This window comes from Canis lupus, chromosome 18, assembly GCF_003254725.2.
Source record: "Canis lupus dingo isolate Sandy chromosome 18, ASM325472v2, whole genome shotgun sequence".
Taxonomy (NCBI): domain Eukaryota; kingdom Metazoa; phylum Chordata; class Mammalia; order Carnivora; family Canidae; genus Canis; species Canis lupus.
Genome location: NC_064260.1, coordinates 45,399,910 through 45,417,519, shown reverse-complemented (window position 1 = coordinate 45,417,519; position 17,610 = coordinate 45,399,910). Strand labels below are relative to the sequence as shown.

The 17,610-nt window shown below is 59.1% G+C and overlaps 1 protein-coding gene across 1 annotated transcript in view; it reads right to left on the bottom strand.

The window, feature by feature from the left end:
* Positions 1-285: 285 nt before the first annotated feature.
* The window catches only part of MUC5AC (mucin 5AC, oligomeric mucus/gel-forming), a 30,278-nt gene continuing 12,953 nt past the window's right edge, over positions 286-17,610 (bottom strand). The window contains 20 exon segments of the mRNA XM_049096253.1: positions 286-966; positions 1,350-1,464; positions 1,565-1,628; positions 1,824-1,943; positions 2,301-2,399; positions 2,482-2,604; positions 3,122-3,159; positions 3,410-3,511; positions 3,910-4,081; positions 4,428-4,459; positions 4,648-4,751; positions 4,858-4,945; positions 5,290-5,468; positions 5,771-5,978; positions 6,303-6,486; positions 6,580-6,830; positions 7,173-7,347; positions 7,764-7,972; positions 8,275-9,371; positions 9,900-17,199. Of these exon segments, the coding sequence (XP_048952210.1) occupies positions 648-966; positions 1,350-1,464; positions 1,565-1,628; positions 1,824-1,943; positions 2,301-2,399; positions 2,482-2,604; positions 3,122-3,159; positions 3,410-3,511; positions 3,910-4,081; positions 4,428-4,459; positions 4,648-4,751; positions 4,858-4,945; positions 5,290-5,468; positions 5,771-5,978; positions 6,303-6,486; positions 6,580-6,830; positions 7,173-7,347; positions 7,764-7,972; positions 8,275-9,371; positions 9,900-17,199 (10,979 nt within the window). The 3' untranslated portion in view covers positions 286-647.

The following is a 17,610-nucleotide window of genomic DNA, read 5'->3' as shown; positions in this document are numbered from 1 at the left end:
GGGAAAAAGATGGAGCCCTCTTCTAGAAGGTTTCCCATAAGGTCTGTGGTGTGCAGTGTGGCCAGCTGAGTGGATGGGCAGGGCCACCCTCCATCTATCCTTTGAATGGATAGGTGCTCTCACCCAGCCGTGGGAGGCAGCAGGCACCCCCAGGTGGATTTCCCTGGCCTGCCCAGTCCTGAGTGACCGGCCGAGAGTGTGGCGTGAGCCTGCTGGCACCCAGTCTGTCCCCACCTCATTCCTGGGTCTTACGGACAAGCTTAAAAATCACACAGAGTCCACACGTTGCAAAATGCTCCAAGTGTATTTGTCAATCCAGTTGGTCATTTCCTGAGGCCCAGGGCTGAAACCGTGCCTCCTGGTGGCCGGCCAAACCACCGGCACCGAGTCCAAGTGACCGTCACTGATAGGACCCTTATGTGGAACTTCAGTCCTGGGAAGAGTGGGCTGGACCCGCGGCAAGAGGAGCCCATGCACCCCAGGCTGGTCCTGAGCAGAGGCTGCAGGTTGGACACCAGCACTCGTCCAAGGGCCAAGTGGACCCTGGGAGGGAAGAGGTGGGTGGGCAGGGCATCCTGGTCTCGGGCCACCTGGACCAGGGCTCAGGCCCCTGGAGCCAAGGTTGTAGGAAATGGGATGGGATGGTCTTATCCTTGAATTCCAGAGGAAGGTGGGCGGGAGCCCCGAGGACGGGTGCGGGTCAGTCTGCTGGGGGAGCCTGTGGTCCTGGGCCTCCTCCGCCAGCCCGTGCGCTCTATCTCCTCGCTCTGCTCCTCGCCACTCTGCTCAGGCCTGGACTCCTCTGAGCCGCAGTGCTGCCCCACACAGCCACACTCCTCCACCTGCGGGTAGCTGAAGACCCAGCTGGAGCCATCCGCGCAGTGCAGGGTCACGTTCCTCAGTGACACGCGCAGCTCCTGGCAGCACTGGCAGGTGTGCTTCATGGCCTTGGTCTCCAGGGAGTACCTGTGGAGGGGGGCTGCTCAGCGCTGGTGCCCCCAGCGCGCCACCCGGGGGCCCACCACCAGCTGCACTCAGGGGCGCTCTGACCAATGACTCTGGCCACCGCAGGGCATCATTACTCCTGTGGCCGACCAGCCACTAGGGTGCCACTGCTGACCCCCAGCCACATCACCAATGGGGCCATTGAGTCTGATTTCACATGGTCAGTGGGCCATCGGCCTCTGAACCCCCAGTCCCAGTGCCTTGGCGGACCCTCAGGGCCCTGCTGTCCCTCCTCCCTCGCCCTGCACGTCCCGTCTGCCTGGGCACCCTGAGGCCTGGGTGCACCCCATACAAACGTCGCCCCACGGAAGCTGGTCCTGCCCGGGCCGAGTGGGGGTCCGTACCTGGAGGAGCTGTCTCCACAGTTGCCCTGGCAGTAGGCGAGGTGCACAGGCCCGGGGGAGCTGCAGCCTTGCTGGCTGATGACCTGCTGCTCGTGGTACACTGCGCACGTTGAACCTGGGGCCACAGGAGGCAGTGCAGGGGTCAGGACCGGCCAGGACCCCTGGCCCCCCAGGCGGGCAGGACCAGCCACCCCCTGTAGACACCCCGCACTCACTGGTGTGGGGTGGGTGTAGAGGACAGGACAGACAGCAGCCGTCCTTGCTTGGCAGAGCCTGTTCCTGTGCCGACAAAGGGGCCTCCTTGAGGGCCAGAGCAGCTGGGCCGGATGTGGGGGAACGGACTGGAGGGGACGGGGCCCCACACAGGGGGTGGTGCCCCTGCGGGCACTACGCAGGGCAGCCTTGGCTCCCCAGCCCCACCCCCAACCCGGGCGCATCTCACCGTGGCCCCCTGTGAGGCCAGGGTGGGCTCACCTCAGGACAGCTGAGGGGGGGACACGCCTTCTTCGTGGTCACCACCACAAGCCCGTCCTGGTGCTTCTCACACTCGTGGGTCATGCAGGGGTTCCCGGGGTCTGGCCAGGACTGGCCGGGCTGCAAGGAGGAGCCAGCCAGCGGGGTGAGTGGGCAGCAGAGGTCGAACCTCGTGCACCTGTGCGTCTGAGTGGGCCTCCCAGCCTGTGGGCTTCCAGAGCCCTCCCGGCCTCCGCCAGGTGCCTGCCTTGACATGACGGCTCCCCAGGGGCCCCAGGACCCCCGGCTGGCTCGGCACTCCCCTGCCCTGCTGTCACCGAGCACCTCCCAGCAACTCTGTCCAGGCAGGGGCGGACCCTGGCCCTAAGCCCCGGCCTCCCTGCAGCTCCTGGGAGGGGCGTGGTGGCTTCACCCCTACCCCAGGACTCCCTCCACGGCCCTGGGGCCCCCGAGCCAGGCCCCGCCGCCACTACTCACGTAGAAGAGGTGAGTGGAGTTGTTGCTGCTGTTGACGACGCAGGCCTGCTGCACGCACAGGCCACAGCACTGCCCGCTCTGCGGCTGGTACTCGAAGCCCTGCGGGGAGAGCCAGATGTGTCGCCTGAGCCCCGGCACTCGCTGCGTGGGCCGCAGGGCCCCGGGGGCGGCAGGCACTCACCACGGGGCAGTGGGTGTTGCAAATCTGGGTCTCACAGCTGATGATGACTGTGTCCGAGTGGGGACCGTCAGGCGCCTCACACCTGCAGGTTTCGCACAGACTGGAGGAGACCACGGAGCCAGGCTGGGGAGAGTCAGGGTGGCCAGAGCCGGTGAGCTCAGGGCCGTGCCAGGGCCCCCTGCCTTCCAGAATGTACCCCCGCCAAGCTTGGCCCCCGCTGGGCAGACCGGTTCCTCTGGTGACCCTAGATTGTGCCTCCTGGTGGGTAGGGGGGTTGCGGGGAGCCCAAAGCCTGTGTCTCTGTGGCCAGGGTGCCCAGGGAGGTCACATGCTCTAGACAGCCCAGCTAGAGGACACTGAGGTCGGGGTCCTCATCACATCCAGGAGAGAGCCGGGGCATCGGTGCCTCTCCCACCCCGCTGATGCTGAGGAGGGGCAAAGCCACAGGGCCGACCTTGGGCATCAGCCACATGGGCCTGTGGGTGGTGGTCCCCAGAGAGCTCACAGCTGTTCGAGGTCCATATGAGCTGGCACGGGGCCCTGGCACAGCCCGGAGGCCGTGCAGGGAGAAGCGGGCAGAGGCGGGGACCACTCAGCCTCCTGTGTGCCATGGGGATCCTGACGTCCACCTGGCTCTTACCTGGTACAAGGTGCCGTTCACGTTGCACACACTCCAGCCTGTTGGAGAGGAGACACGCCGTCTCATGGACCCGCCCTCACCTGCCGCCCAGCCCGCCACCCCGGCCACCGCCGCCCCCAGCCTCTTATGGCACTTAGCACCACAGTGGCCTAGCCCCCAGGCTCTGGACAGGAGTGCTCCCTCCGCACCTTCACCCAGGTTTACCCCAAGCCACAAAGAACCTGAGGGAGCTGGGCCCCCCAGCCTGCAGCACCCAGTGCCGGTGGTGAGGAGGGGGGACACACTCACTGCAGTTCTGGCTCGGACAGCAGGCGCCCTCCTCATAGGTCAGGATCGGGCGGGAGCCCTCGGGACAAGCCACAGGCTTGGGGCAGTAGCTGGTGTCACAGGCTGCAGCAGATGGGAAGGAGGCGTTCAGGGCCAGTGTCCGGCTCCGTGCGCTCCCGCCCCCACCCATGTGCTATCCCCCCGGGTCTCTAGGAGTACCGACTGCCCAGTGGGCAGGTGGCAGGCTCCCCAAGGGGCGCATGGCCACTCTGGGAGGTGAAGCTTCTGGATGGCCCCCTGCCCTCCTGGCATTGCCACCTTCCCCCAAGCATGTCTGTTGGGGAAGATCACTGGACGAGGTCTTAGTGGGGGTCGGGAGGGCACTTTCCCCCCTTGATTGTGCTGCCCACCCCCTGCCAGCACCCCAGCACCTCCCAGGAAGTTGTCCCCGGGCACTTGGCCAAAGGTACCATGCAAAAGTGGACCCTAGTAGGCATGGGGGGCAGCCACCCCAGGCTTACCGCAGTTGTACTGAGGACAGCACTGGCCAGCCTGTGGGGCCGCAGGCACGGGCACGAAGCCTGGCAAGGGGCAGGCTGGTGGCAGAGGGCAGGGCTGCCTCTGACAGCTCATCGTCAGCGTGTGGTTCTCACACGTGCACCACTGGCAGTCCACGGTGATGGAGTGGCCGGGCTGCAGAGGAGGTACATGTGGCCAGGCTGCAGGAGGAGGCTGTCTGGCCCAAGGACAGAGGGTGCCGGGGGCCCACGACTGATGGCTGGCAGGGGAGCCAGGGGGTGTGCAGGTGGTGGCCACGGGGACAGAGATGGGGCAGCAGCCTGACCACCTCCATTCTCACAGTGTCCAAGTGCAACAGAAGGGGATCCCAGGAGAGAACGGGGCAGAGCCACCCCAGGGGTGAGCACCCCCATGTGGAAGCCCCACAGTGTGCCTAGAGAAGCCCTGACCCCTCCCTGCCCTTCCTCTGACCCTCTGGACTGAGAAGGTGCCCGCCCCCACCCCAGCTGGCCACACTCACCTCCACAGGCTTCCCGTGGGGCCCCAGGCACTCTGGAGGGAGAGAGATTGAGGTCACAGGGGGACAGTTCTGGCCCCTGGCCTTCCAGGGGCAGGACCCAGTTTGGGGGCACAGGTAGTCCCATGTAGAAAGCCCCAGGATCTGGCTGGCAGGGACAGCTCCTGGGGGGCACTTGGTCCCGTGCTCCCGTCAGCCCCCAGCCCCACCCACGGGAACCTACTGTGGCAGTCTATGGGCACGCAGACTTCGGAGCTCCTGCTGAAAAGCTTCATGCCCTCTGGACAGAAGCAGCCTTCTGTGATGGGCCCAGAGTCCTGTAGAGCCCTGTGGGGACAACAGAGGGCTGGTCTGGTCCCCGTGCCTCCCAGGGCAGGAGAGGCCGAGCCTGGGAGCTCTGGGGCAGGTCCAGGAGGGAGGGGCAGGTGCATACATGAGGCTGGTGTTGTCACTCCCATAGCAGTAGGAGGGCTTGGAGGGGCCACAGGGCTGGTACACCTTGTCCGCAGGGCAGGTGAATGCTGTGTGGGGACAGAAGCCACAGCTGAGGCCAAGGGCACCAGCCCAGAGCCACCTCCCAGACCTACCCTGGGCCTGACACCTGCTGGGGCTCTGCAGCTGGGAAGCCGGACCCTCGGGCCCCACCCCTGCGTGTCCTGAGCCCCAGACGCTGGGCACCAGGACCTTCTCCCCAGAAGCTGAGTGCACTGGGCCCTGGGGTTTACTCCCTTCCCCTTCCCCCTCCCTCCCTCCTCCAGGAAGTCCAGCTGCTGATTGCCAGCCGAGCGTGCCCATCCCCCGGCCACACGCTGGCAGCGGCTGCTGTATGGTGGGACCAGGTGCCCGAGGCTCGGTGGGCACTCACGGCACGTGTGGTTGGTGTGGCTCCTCCAGTCGATGCACACGCCGCGGGAGGCGCAGAGCGACGCGTACAGCTCCAGGGCGGAGCACATCACGTTCGAGTCGGTCTTGTGGCAGTGGTCGAACACACAGCCTTCGTAGAATGCCAGCGGGGGGATCACAGCGTGGCACGGCCCAAACACCCTACGGCCAGCGACACCAGGTCGTGGGGCAGCTCGGGCTTTTCTCCCACGGTCTGTGTGCCCTGGGGGACGGCCTGCTTTTCTCCCTAGGATTCTCCCCTGGGCCTCCCCCTCAGCCCAGAAACCCAAGTACTCTGTCCTGGGGTGCTGAGCGGGCGCAGACCCACCGCGAGCTCACCAAAGCCAACCCGCCCGTCCAGCCCTGCACCCAGTGTACCAGCAACCACCCTGCTCAAGACGCAGGGACAGTGGCTCTCCTCCCCACCGGGAGTCACTGTCGCCCCCCCCCGCCAAAAATCTCACTTGCTCAGAATCAGGTGGCAGACTGGCGCAGGCGGGCACGAGGAGGGCGAGGGCGTGGGCCAGGCTGCGGTGGGTGTCGGCAAAGGCCCGTAGCAGTACGGCTGGTCGGGTGTGGTCACCCTCCAGTGGCTGGACATAGCAGAGCAGGAGGCCACTTCCACACCCCCAGGCAGGCGACACTCATCCCTCTTGTCGTTGCTGCAAGTGCCTGGGGTGGGAAGGCAGGTGTCAGGCTGACGGCGACAGCAGAGCTCCCCCCACTCATGGGCCCTGGAGCTGGGGGGTGGGGACTCGATGGGGTGGCTGAGGGAGCCGACTGTAGCACTCCCCCCACCCTGGCCACCAGAGCCAGGCAGTTCCCGTGGAGGGTGGTCATGTGGACCCCTGCCCAGGGCCCTGTGGTGTGCCAACTGCACGTGGTCCCCAGGGGACACCCCCAGCAAGATCCTTCCCACACCGAGCATCTCAGCTACATGCGACCAGCAGAGAGAGGGCCCAGTGTCCCCAGAGCCCGGTGGGGACGGGCACTCACCACACTGCCCCTCTGTGTTGTTAGCGAACTTGCTGAAAGGCACCTCCACTGAGAAGATGAGGCCGGAGAACATGACCTGGACGCCAAGTTTAGGGATGGTCACATACATCTTGATGCCAATTTGGGACACACTCACACCGTCCTTCTGGAAGCCGGGCCTGACCACTTGATCATTGAAGATAATCTAGACACAGCCGAGGATGAGACAGTGAGAATGAGGCAGTGCCCCCCGCAGGCCCTGGTCCGTGTGGAGCTGTCTCGTGGGGGTGATCCCCACCTCGTTGGTCATCACCCCGAGGATGGGCTTGCGGGTCATCACAACCCGGGCCTGCTGGTACTCGACAATGATGGACTGTGGGCAGGAGAGCCCATCCTCGGCCCCACAGAAGTAGTTGTTGATGAGCACGCGGAAGTGGCCGTACACGGGCACGATCTGCTGCACCAGCACATAGGTGCAGTTGTCCAGGAAGCTGTAGTATGTGCCATCGAAGGTGATGTAGTGGGGGTCGCCCCAGCCGCTGCACACACCTGCGGGCATAGAGCAGCCTTACGTGGGGCCTCCCAACGGGTGTGTCGGCCCTGAGGACCCATGTGCCCAGCACTGAACTCTGCCAGTGGGTGCCTGATAAGGCCTGAGTGATGTGGCCAGGCCCTCTTGGCCTCCTCCCACCTGGCATGGCCCCGGGAGTCCTGGGGCTCAGGCCCTGGGCTCAGGAAGGATTCCATTTGGCACCCTGGTGGGGCCTGGCGCGAACCATTCCCTGCCTCACCGTTGGGAAGTCCTTCCTGGTGTCTGACCCAAGTCCATGCTGCCCCCTCAGGGGAATCCCCACCCATCCCACCAGCCGCCCCATCTGGCTCCCAGCTCACACTGGCACTGGTAGTTCGGGCAGCAGTCATCGTGGTCCGTCACCTTCACAGGAGGGAAGCCGTTGGTGCAGGTGGGTGGCTGTGTCTGTGGGCACGATCGTGGGTGCACGGTGATGACACCATTGCCCTGACAGGTGGCTTGAGAGCAGTTGGGCATGGGCCACGTCTCGCCTTTCTGTGGAAGAAGGACAGCTCTCAGCCTCATGATGCTGCAGTCTCCCCAAGAGGGGAGCCATAGGAAACAAGAGGGGGCCGGCCTGGCTAGGGGGTTCCCCTGCCCTCCCTACCCCCTGCCACATGTGGCTTCCTCTCCTGGTGCTCTGCATGGGCCACACACCCCCTCCCCAGCTGCCTGGCCTGGTCTGGAGCCTTGCCCACACTCTTGGGCACCCCATCATCTGCTGGTGGCACACACTCCCAGCTACCAGGCCGGTACCCCTCTTGGCAATTAGGTGGGACCAGAATTAGCCAATTCACAATGGTCAGCCTGCTTCGGCCCATAAGTGACTGATTTTCCTGCTCTCAACCAAACTGGAAAGAAGCGGAGGGTCATGGCACCAGCCTCTGAGAAGGGCAGAGAGGGGCAGTTACCATTCTCGGGGGGATTGCATTTGGGCATCCGTGCATAGTGACAGGCACAGAAGCCGACAAGGAGGGTCCAGGTGGGGAGGTGGTTGGGGCAGGAGGTGGCACGCTGCTGGAGCAGGACTGGTCCGACCACCTGACCACCTGGCAGTCCAGGCTGCACATGGCATAATAGCAGTGACCAGCGAGGTCCGTCTGTTGGTAAATGATGGATCCTGCAAGAGAAAGGGTCAGGCAGCAAAGAGCAGACCTGAGCTGGGGAAATAGTCACAGCCCAGAGGGGCACTTCCAGCCTGGCATTGACATCAGGGACGGACCTGGTAGGACTTATTCCTACCCAGAAATAAACAGAATACATCCTCAAAGGGGGCTCAGTGTCCCACTCAGTGTCCCACTCTGTAGCTTAGTCACAGAGATAGGGACCCCTCTCCTCTTCCATACGCCACTGTTTTTTTGTGGACAAGATAGCAGAGGCCGGGGGAAGGACACACCACACCTGGAATCAGTACTCACATACCTGCAGGGTAGAGCTTGCCAGACACGCTGCAGTAGCATGTCGTGGTGGATGGTGCCACGGAGCTGGGAAACGACACAGTGGACACCACGGAGGTAAATTCAGGAGGAGGCGAGCGATTGGTAGATGAAGTCACATGGGGCGTCACAGAGGTGTGACCACAGTGCTCTGGGGGCTCACAGCACAGCACACGGACCTCATAGTTGAGACACATCCCGACATTGCCCTTCTGGTCCCGGTTCCGGCACACCAGCCCCTTGGTGACGTTGCACTGCACCACCTGGCCCAGCTTGTCGATGCTGACCTCAGGGTGGCTCTCAGCCCGGCACTCCAGCTGTGCAATGTATTCAGGCCGGCGGCAGATTTTCTCTCCTCTTTTCTTGATGTTGCAGAAGGTTTCCGCATCTCCTCCATGGGGCCCCGGGGATGGGAAGTCCACATCAAACCACTTGGTCCACGTGCATTGTGGCTGGCAAGTGACAGTCACATATGGGGAGTGAGTTGTCTCAGATGTGAGAACAGGGATTGTGCTGGTTGTAGGAGCAGACATTGTGGTAGTTTTTGGCAGAGACGTTGGACTGCTTGCTGGTAGAGATGTGAGGCTGGTTGTTGGCACAGTGGTCGCACTGGTTGTTGGCACAGAGGCTGAGCTGGTTTTTGGTGCAGATGTTGGACTGGTGGCTGGCACAGATGTTGAGCTAGTCGTTGGCATAGATGTTGGGCTGGTTTTTGGCACAGTGGTTTTGGTGGTTTTTGGCACAGAGATTGGGCTGGTTGTTGGCACAGAGGTTGAGTTGGTTTCTGGCACAGACTTTGGGCTGGTTGTTGGCACAGTGGTTGGGCTGGTTATTGGCACAGAAATTGAGCTGCTTCTTGGCACAGAGGTGGTGCTGACTGTGGACACAGATGTGGGGCTGGTTGTAGGCACAGAGGTTGACCTAGTTGTTGGCACAGGTATTGGGCGGGTTGTTGACATAGGGGTTGAGCTGGTTGCTGGCACAGATCTTGGGGCTGTGGTAGACACAGAGGTTGAGCTGGGTTCTGGCACCGATGTTGGGCTGGATGGAGGCACAGAAGTTGAGCTCGTTGTTGGCACAGAGGTTGGGCTAGTTGTTGGCACAGTAGTTGAACTGGTTGTTGGAACTGTGGTTGGGCCGGTTGTTGGCCCAGAGGTTGAGCTGCTTTCTGGCACAAACGTTGGGCTGGATGGAGGCACAGAAGTTGAGCTCGTTGTTGGCACAGAGGTTGGGCCAGTCGTTGGCACAGTAGTTGAACTGGTTGTCGGAACTGTTGTTGGGCCAGTTGTTGGCACAGAAGTTGAGCTGGTTGTTGGAACTGTTGTTGGGCCTGTTGTTGGCCCAGAGGTTGAGCTGGTTTTTGGCACAGATGTTGGGCTGGATGGAGGCACAGAAGTTGAGCTCGTTGTTGGCACAGTTGTTGGGCTGGATGTAGGCACAGAAGTTGAGCTCGTTGTTGGCACAGAGGTTGGGGCAGTTGTTGGCACAGAGGTTGTGGCAGTTGTTGGAACTGTTGTGGAGCCTGTTGTTGGTCCAGAGGTTGAGCTGGGTTCTGGCACCGATGTTGGGCTGGATGGAGGCACAGAAGTTGAGCTCGTTGTTGGCACAGAGTTTGGGCCAGTTGTTGGCACAGTAGTTGAACTGGTTGTTGGAACTGTTGTTGGGCCAGTTGTTGGCCCAGAGGTTGAGCTGCTTTCTGGCACAGACGTGGGGCTGGATGGAGGCACAGAAGTTGAGCTCGTTGTTGGCACAGAGGTTGGGCCAGTCGTTGGCACAGTAGTTGAACTGGTTGTCGGAACTGTTGTTGGGCCAGTTGTTGGCACAGAAGTTGAGCTGGTTGTTGGAACTGTTGTTGGGCCTGTTGTTGGCCCAGAGGTTGAGCTGGTTTTTGGCACAGATGTTGGGCTGGATGGAGGCACAGAAGTTGAGCTCATTGTTGGCACAGTTGTTGGGCTGGATGTAGGCACAGAAGTTGAGCTCGTTGTTGGCACAGAGGTTGGGGCAGTTGTTGGCACAGAGGTTGTGGTAGTTGTTGGAACTGTTGTGGAGCCTGTTGTTGGTCCAGAGGTTGAGCTGGGTTCTGGCACCGATGTTGGGCTGGATGGAGGCACAGAAGTTGAGCTCGTTGTTGGCACAGAGGTTGGGCCAGTTGTTGGCACAGTAGTTGAACTGGTTGTTGGAACTGTTGTTGGGCCAGTTGTTGGCACAGAAGTTGAGCTGGTTGTTGGCACAGAGGTTGGGCCAGTCGTTGGCACAGTAGTTGAACTGGTTGTTGGAACTGTTGTTGGGCCTGTTGTTGGCCCAGAGGTTGAGCTGGTTTTTGGCACAGACGTTGGGCTGGATGGAGGCACAGAAGTTGAGCTCGTTGTTGGCACAGAGGTTGGGGCAGTTGTTGGCACGGAGGTTGAGCTGGTTTCTGGCCCAGATGTTCGGCCTGTTGTTGGCATAGAGGTTGAGGTTGTTGTTGACACACTTTTTGGGCTGGCTGTTGGCACAGATGTTGAGTGGGATGTCACCAGGTGAGTGGTGGTCTCTTTTAGACTACTGGTGCTCACACTTGGGGTGTGAGACACTGTGACAGTTTTGGTGTGAGGACACCCCTCTGGGGTCTCACAGCACAGTACACGGACCTCGTAGTTGAGACACATCCCGACATTGCCCTTCTGGTCCCGGTTCCGGCACACCAGCCCCTTGGTGACGTTGCACTGCACCACCTGGCCCAGCTTGTCGATGCTGACCTCAGGGTGGCTCTCAGCCCGGCACTCCAGCTGTGCAATGTATTCAGGCCGGCGGCAGATTTTCTCTCCTCTTTTCTTGATGTTGCAGAAGGTTTCCGCATCTCCTCCATGGGGCCCTGGGGATGGGAAGTCCACATCAAACCACTTGGTCCACGTGCATTGTGGCTGGCAAGTGACAGTCACATATGGGGAGTGAGTTGTCTCAGATGTGAGAACAGGGATTGTGCTGGTTGTAGGAGCAGACATTGTGGTAGTTTTTGGCAGAGACGTTGGACTGCTTGCTGGTAGAGATGTGAGGCTGGTTGTTGGCACAGTGGTCGCACTGGTTGTTGGCACAGAGGCTGAGCTGGTTTTTGGTGCAGATGTTGGACTGGTGGCTGGCACAGATGTTGAGCTAGTTGTTGGCATAGATGTTGGGCTGGTTTTTGGCACAGTGGTTTTGGTGGTTTTTGGCACAGAGATTGGGCTGGTTGTTGGCACAGAGGTTGGGCTGGTTATTGGCACAGAAATTGAGCTGCTTCTTGGCACAGAGGTGGTGCTGACTGTGGACACAGATGTGGGGCTGGTTGTAGGCACAGAGGTTGACCTAGTTGTTGGCACAGGTATTGGGCGGGTTGTTGACATAGGGGTTGAGCTGGTTGCTGGCACAGATCTTGGGGCTGTGGTAGACACAGAGGTTGAGCTGGGTTCTGGCACCGATGTTGGGCTGGATGGAGGCACAGAAGTTGAGCTCGTTGTTGGCACAGAGTTTGGGCCAGTTGTTGGCACAGTAGTTGAACTGGTTGTTGGAACTGTGGTTGGGCCGGTTGTTGGCCCAGAGGTTGAGCTGCTTTCTGGCACAAACGTTGGGCTGGATGGAGGCACAGAAGTTGAGCTCTTTGTTGGCACAGAGGTTGGGCCAGTCGTTGGCACAGTAGTTGAACTGGTTGTCGGAACTGTTGTTGGGCCAGTTGTTGGCACAGAAGTTGAGCTGGTTGTTGGAACTGTTGTTGGGCCTGTTGTTGGCCCAGAGGTTGAGCTGGTTTTTGGCACAGATGTTGGGCTGGATGGAGGCACAGAAGTTGAGCTCGTTGTTGGCACAGTTGTTGGGCTGGATGTAGGCACAGAAGTTGAGCTCGTTGTTGGCACAGAGGTTGGGGCAGTTGTTGGCACAGAGGTTGTGGCAGTTGTTGGAACTGTTGTGGAGCCTGTTGTTGGTCCAGAGGTTGAGCTGGGTTCTGGCACCGATGTTGGGCTGGATGGAGGCACAGAAGTTGAGCTCGTTGTTGGCACAGAGTTTGGGCCAGTTGTTGGCACAGTAGTTGAACTGGTTGTTGGAACTGTTGTTGGGCCAGTTGTTGGCCCAGAGGTTGAGCTGCTTTCTGGCACAGACGTGGGGCTGGATGGAGGCACAGAAGTTGAGCTCGTTGTTGGCACAGAGGTTGGGCCAGTCGTTGGCACAGTAGTTGAACTGGTTGTCGGAACTGTTGTTGGGCCAGTTGTTGGCACAGAAGTTGAGCTGGTTGTTGGAACTGTTGTTGGGCCTGTTGTTGGCCCAGAGGTTGAGCTGGTTTTTGGCACAGATGTTGGGCTGGATGGAGGCACAGAAGTTGAGCTCATTGTTGGCACAGTTGTTGGGCTGGATGTAGGCACAGAAGTTGAGCTCGTTGTTGGCACAGAGGTTGGGGCAGTTGTTGGCACAGAGGTTGTGGTAGTTGTTGGAACTGTTGTGGAGCCTGTTGTTGGTCCAGAGGTTGAGCTGGGTTCTGGCACCGATGTTGGGCTGGATGGAGGCACAGAAGTTGAGCTCGTTGTTGGCACAGAGGTTGGGCCAGTTGTTGGCACAGTAGTTGAACTGGTTGTTGGAACTGTTGTTGGGCCAGTTGTTGGCACAGAAGTTGAGCTGGTTGTTGGCACAGAGGTTGGGCCAGTCGTTGGCACAGTAGTTGAACTGGTTGTTGGAACTGTTGTTGGGCCTGTTGTTGGCCCAGAGGTTGAGCTGGTTTTTGGCACAGACGTTGGGCTGGATGGAGGCACAGAAGTTGAGCTCGTTGTTGGCACAGAGGTTGGGGCAGTTGTTGGCACGGAGGTTGAGCTGGTTTCTGGCCCAGATGTTCGGCCTGTTGTTGGCATAGAGGTTGAGGTTGTTGTTGACACACTTTTTGGGCTGGCTGTTGGCACAGATGTTGAGTGGGATGTCACCAGGTGAGTGGTGGTCTCTTTTAGACTACTGGTGCTCACACTTGGGGTGTGAGACACTGTGACAGTTTTGGTGTGAGGACACCCCTCTGGGGTCTCACAGCACAGTACACGGACCTCGTAGTTGAGACACATCCCGACATTGCCCTTCTGGTCCCGGTTCCGGCACACCAGCCCCTTGGTGACGTTGCACTGCACCACCTGGCCCAGCTTGTCGATGCTGACCTCAGGGTGGCTCTCAGCCCGGCACTCCAGCTGTGCAATGTATTCAGGCCGGCGGCAGATTTTCTCTCCTCTTTTCTTGATGTTGCAGAAGGTTTCCGCATCTCCTCCATGGGGCCCTGGGGATGGGAAGTCCACATCAAACCACTTGGTCCACGTGCATTGTGGCTGGCAAGTGACAGTCACATATGGGGAGTGAGTTGTCTCAGATGTGAGAACAGGGATTGTGCTGGTTGTAGGAGCAGACATTGTGGTAGTTTTTGGCAGAGACGTTGGACTGCTTGCTGGTAGAGATGTGAGGCTGGTTGTTGGCACAGTGGTCGCACTGGTTGTTGGCACAGAGGCTGAGCTGGTTTTTGGTGCAGATGTTGGACTGGTGGCTGGCACAGATGTTGAGCTAGTTGTTGGCATAGATGTTGGGCTGGTTTTTGGCACAGTGGTTTTGGTGGTTTTTGGCACAGAGATTGGGCTGGTTGTTGGCACAGAGGTTGGGCTGGTTATTGGCACAGAAATTGAGCTGCTTCTTGGCACAGAGGTGGTGCTGACTGTGGACACAGATGTGGGGCTGGTTGTAGGCACAGAGGTTGACCTAGTTGTTGGCACAGGTATTGGGCGGGTTGTTGACATAGGGGTTGAGCTGGTTGCTGGCACAGATCTTGGGGCTGTGGTAGACACAGAGGTTGAGCTGGGTTCTGGCACCGATGTTGGGCTGGATGGAGGCACAGAAGTTGAGCTCGTTGTTGGCACAGAGTTTGGGCCAGTTGTTGGCACAGTAGTTGAACTGGTTGTTGGAACTGTGGTTGGGCCGGTTGTTGGCCCAGAGGTTGAGCTGCTTTCTGGCACAAACGTTGGGCTGGATGGAGGCACAGAAGTTGAGCTCTTTGTTGGCACAGAGGTTGGGCCAGTCGTTGGCACAGTAGTTGAACTGGTTGTCGGAACTGTTGTTGGGCCAGTTGTTGGCACAGAAGTTGAGCTGGTTGTTGGAACTGTTGTTGGGCCTGTTGTTGGCCCAGAGGTTGAGCTGGTTTTTGGCACAGATGTTGGGCTGGATGGAGGCACAGAAGTTGAGCTCGTTGTTGGCACAGTTGTTGGGCTGGATGTAGGCACAGAAGTTGAGCTCGTTGTTGGCACAGAGGTTGGGGCAGTTGTTGGCACAGAGGTTGTGGCAGTTGTTGGAACTGTTGTGGAGCCTGTTGTTGGTCCAGAGGTTGAGCTGGGTTCTGGCACCGATGTTGGGCTGGATGGAGGCACAGAAGTTGAGCTCGTTGTTGGCACAGAGGTTGGGCCAGTTGTTGGCACAGTAGTTGAACTGGTTGTTGGAACTGTTGTTGGGCCAGTTGTTGGCCCAAAGGTTGAGCTGCTTTCTGGCACAGACGTGGGGCTGGATGGAGGCACAGAAGTTGAGCTCGTTGTTGGCACAGAGGTTGGGGCAGTTGTTGGCACAGAGGTTGTGGCAGTTGTTGGAACTGTTGTGGAGCCTGTTGTTGGTCCAGAGGTTGAGCTGGGTTCTGGCACCGATGTTGGGCTGGATGGAGGCACAGAAGTTGAGCTCGTTGTTGGCACAGAGGTTGGGCCAGTTGTTGGCACAGTAGTTGAACTGGTTGTTGGAACTGTTGTTGGGCCAGTTGTTGGCACAGAAGTTGAGCTGGTTGTTGGCACAGAGGTTGGGCCAGTCGTTGGCACAGTAGTTGAACTGGTTGTTGGAACTGTTGTTGGGCCTGTTGTTGGCCCAGAGGTTGAGCTGGTTTTTGGCACAGACGTTGGGCTGGATGGAGGCACAGAAGTTGAGCTCGTTGTTGGCACAGAGGTTGGGGCAGTTGTTGGCACGGAGGTTGAGCTGGTTTCTGGCCCAGATGTTCGGCCTGTTGTTGGCATAGAGGTTGAGGTTGTTGTTGACACACTTTTTGGGCTGGCTGTTGGCACAGATGTTGAGTGGGATGTCACCAGGTGAGTGGTGGTCTCTTTTAGACTACTGGTGCTCACACTTGGGGTGTGAGACACTGTGACAGTTTTGGTGTGAGGACACCCCTCTGGGGTCTCACAGCACAGCACACGGACCTCATAGTTAAGACACATCCCGACATTGCCCTTCTGGTCCCGGTTCCGGCACACCAGCCCCTTGGTGAGGTTGCACTGCACCACCTGGCCCAGCTTGTCGATGCTGACCTCAGGGTGGCTCTCAGCTCGGCACTCCAGCTGTGTGATGTATTCTGGCCGGCGGCAGATTTTCTCTCCCCTTCTCATGATGTTGCTGAAGCTTTCCACGTCTCCTCCATGGGGCCCCGGGGATGGGAAGTCCACGTCAAACCACTTGGTCCACGTGCATCGTGGCTGGCAGTTGATAGTTGTGGGTACAGAGACCAAATTTGTGCTGAGCACATTGCTGGTTGAAGAGTGCACTTGCGTTGAGCTGACCTCACTGTGTTGTGTGGGAGACAAAGGAATTCCAGTAGTTGAGGTAAGCTGCGTATGAGTCTGGGTTGTCCTTGGGGTGGTGTGTGTATTCTCAGCTGTCACAGGAGATGTTGTGCTTGTGCACACATCCACCAACTCACAGCACTGGATGCGGATTTCATAGTTATAGCAGATTGGAGGAAACTGATTCTTATTCAGGCACATCAGCCCCACACTCTTGTCACAAATCACATCCTGCCCCAGCTCATCCAGTGGGATGTTTGGGAAGAATGCCGCCCTGCATTCCACATTGCTGGGTTTTTCACAGAATTTATATCCTGTGGCTCTCAAATTAGGAAAAGTGTCAAAATCCCCACCGTTTATACCAGGCTCGGGATAGCTACCGTCAAGCCAGTGGGTCCAGCTGCACAAGTTTTGTAAACAAGGCGCAGGGGTTGTTGAAGCTGGCGTTGACCTCAGAGTGAAGGTAGTGTTTTTCACAGTTGTAGGAGAACCTAGGGTGGTTGTAGTTGCACTTTGGGTAGGTGTAGGAGTACCTGTTGTGGTGGTGGTGGTACCTGGGACATGTGTAGGAGTACCTGGGATGGTCACAGTGGTCACTGGGACAGATAAAGGAGTACTCAGGGCAAGGGTAAAAGTACTTGGGATAATCGTAGAGGTAACCAGCAGGGGTGTAGGAGTACTCGGGGCAAGGGTAGTGGTACCTGGAGTAGGTGTAGTGGTACCTGGAGCATGTGTTTTGCTAGTTGTAGAGAGAGTGGTTGTGCCAGTTGCGGTGACAGTGGCTGGGGAAGGTTTGTTGTGTGTTGGCACAGGTGTAACCCTGATAACCCCCGATGTGGGCACCATTTCTGTAATCCTGGAAGGTGTAGGAGTGGAAGCTGGTGGTGGAGGTGGAGTGCTGGAGGTGGAGCAGGTCCCAGGGAAGCAGCACAGAATCCTGATCTGGTAGTTGTAGCAGAGCCCGGATGTCTGGTTGCGGTTGTAACACACCAGCCCCACGGTCGGGCTACACTCCACATGCTGCCCCATGACTTGGAGCGGCACCTCTGGGGCACCCTCAGCTTGGCACTCCACCTCCTTTGGCACTGAGCAAACGTGGTACCCGTGGGCACGGAGGTTCTCCAGTGTGTCGAAGTCACCACTGTCAATGCCCCGTCCGGGATGGCTGACATCCAGCCACGGTGACCACAGGCACTCCTCTCCACAGGTCACATGGGGCTGGACGGAGGTTTTGTGAGACATTGGACTAGAGGCTGTGACCAGAGTGGAGGACAGGGCACTGCTTGGAGTATTTGTGTGCACTGTGCTCTTGGTAGATCTGTGGCATGTGCGGGGCGGATGTATTGAGCTCACACCTGAGGACAGAAGAGAAGGAGGAAGGGCTAAGTCTCTTGGGGTCCCTGTCATCCCTGTCCCCTTGTCCACCAGCTGCTTTGCAGGTTTCACCAGGTCAATCTGTGTGACTGTCTCCACCTGTGCAGACAATCCTGGCACAGGGCAGGTGTGGAGCTCATGGCAGTTGAATAGAGGTGAATTGAGCTCATTTAGGGGGAACCTGGCTCCCCAGGCATGCCCTGAGCAGAATTTGCACTCTTGGGGGATGCTCTGATAAGGCTCTAACATGCCCCCCAAAGAAGGGAGGCCAGCCGAGGTGCCTTCACTCAAGCCTCTGCCCTGTGCTGAGAGCCCTGGCTCTGATGGTACAACTGAGGACGCCCATCCTTCCAGGGAGACTGAAAAAGCTGGCCCTTCCCAGCCGCAGGGAC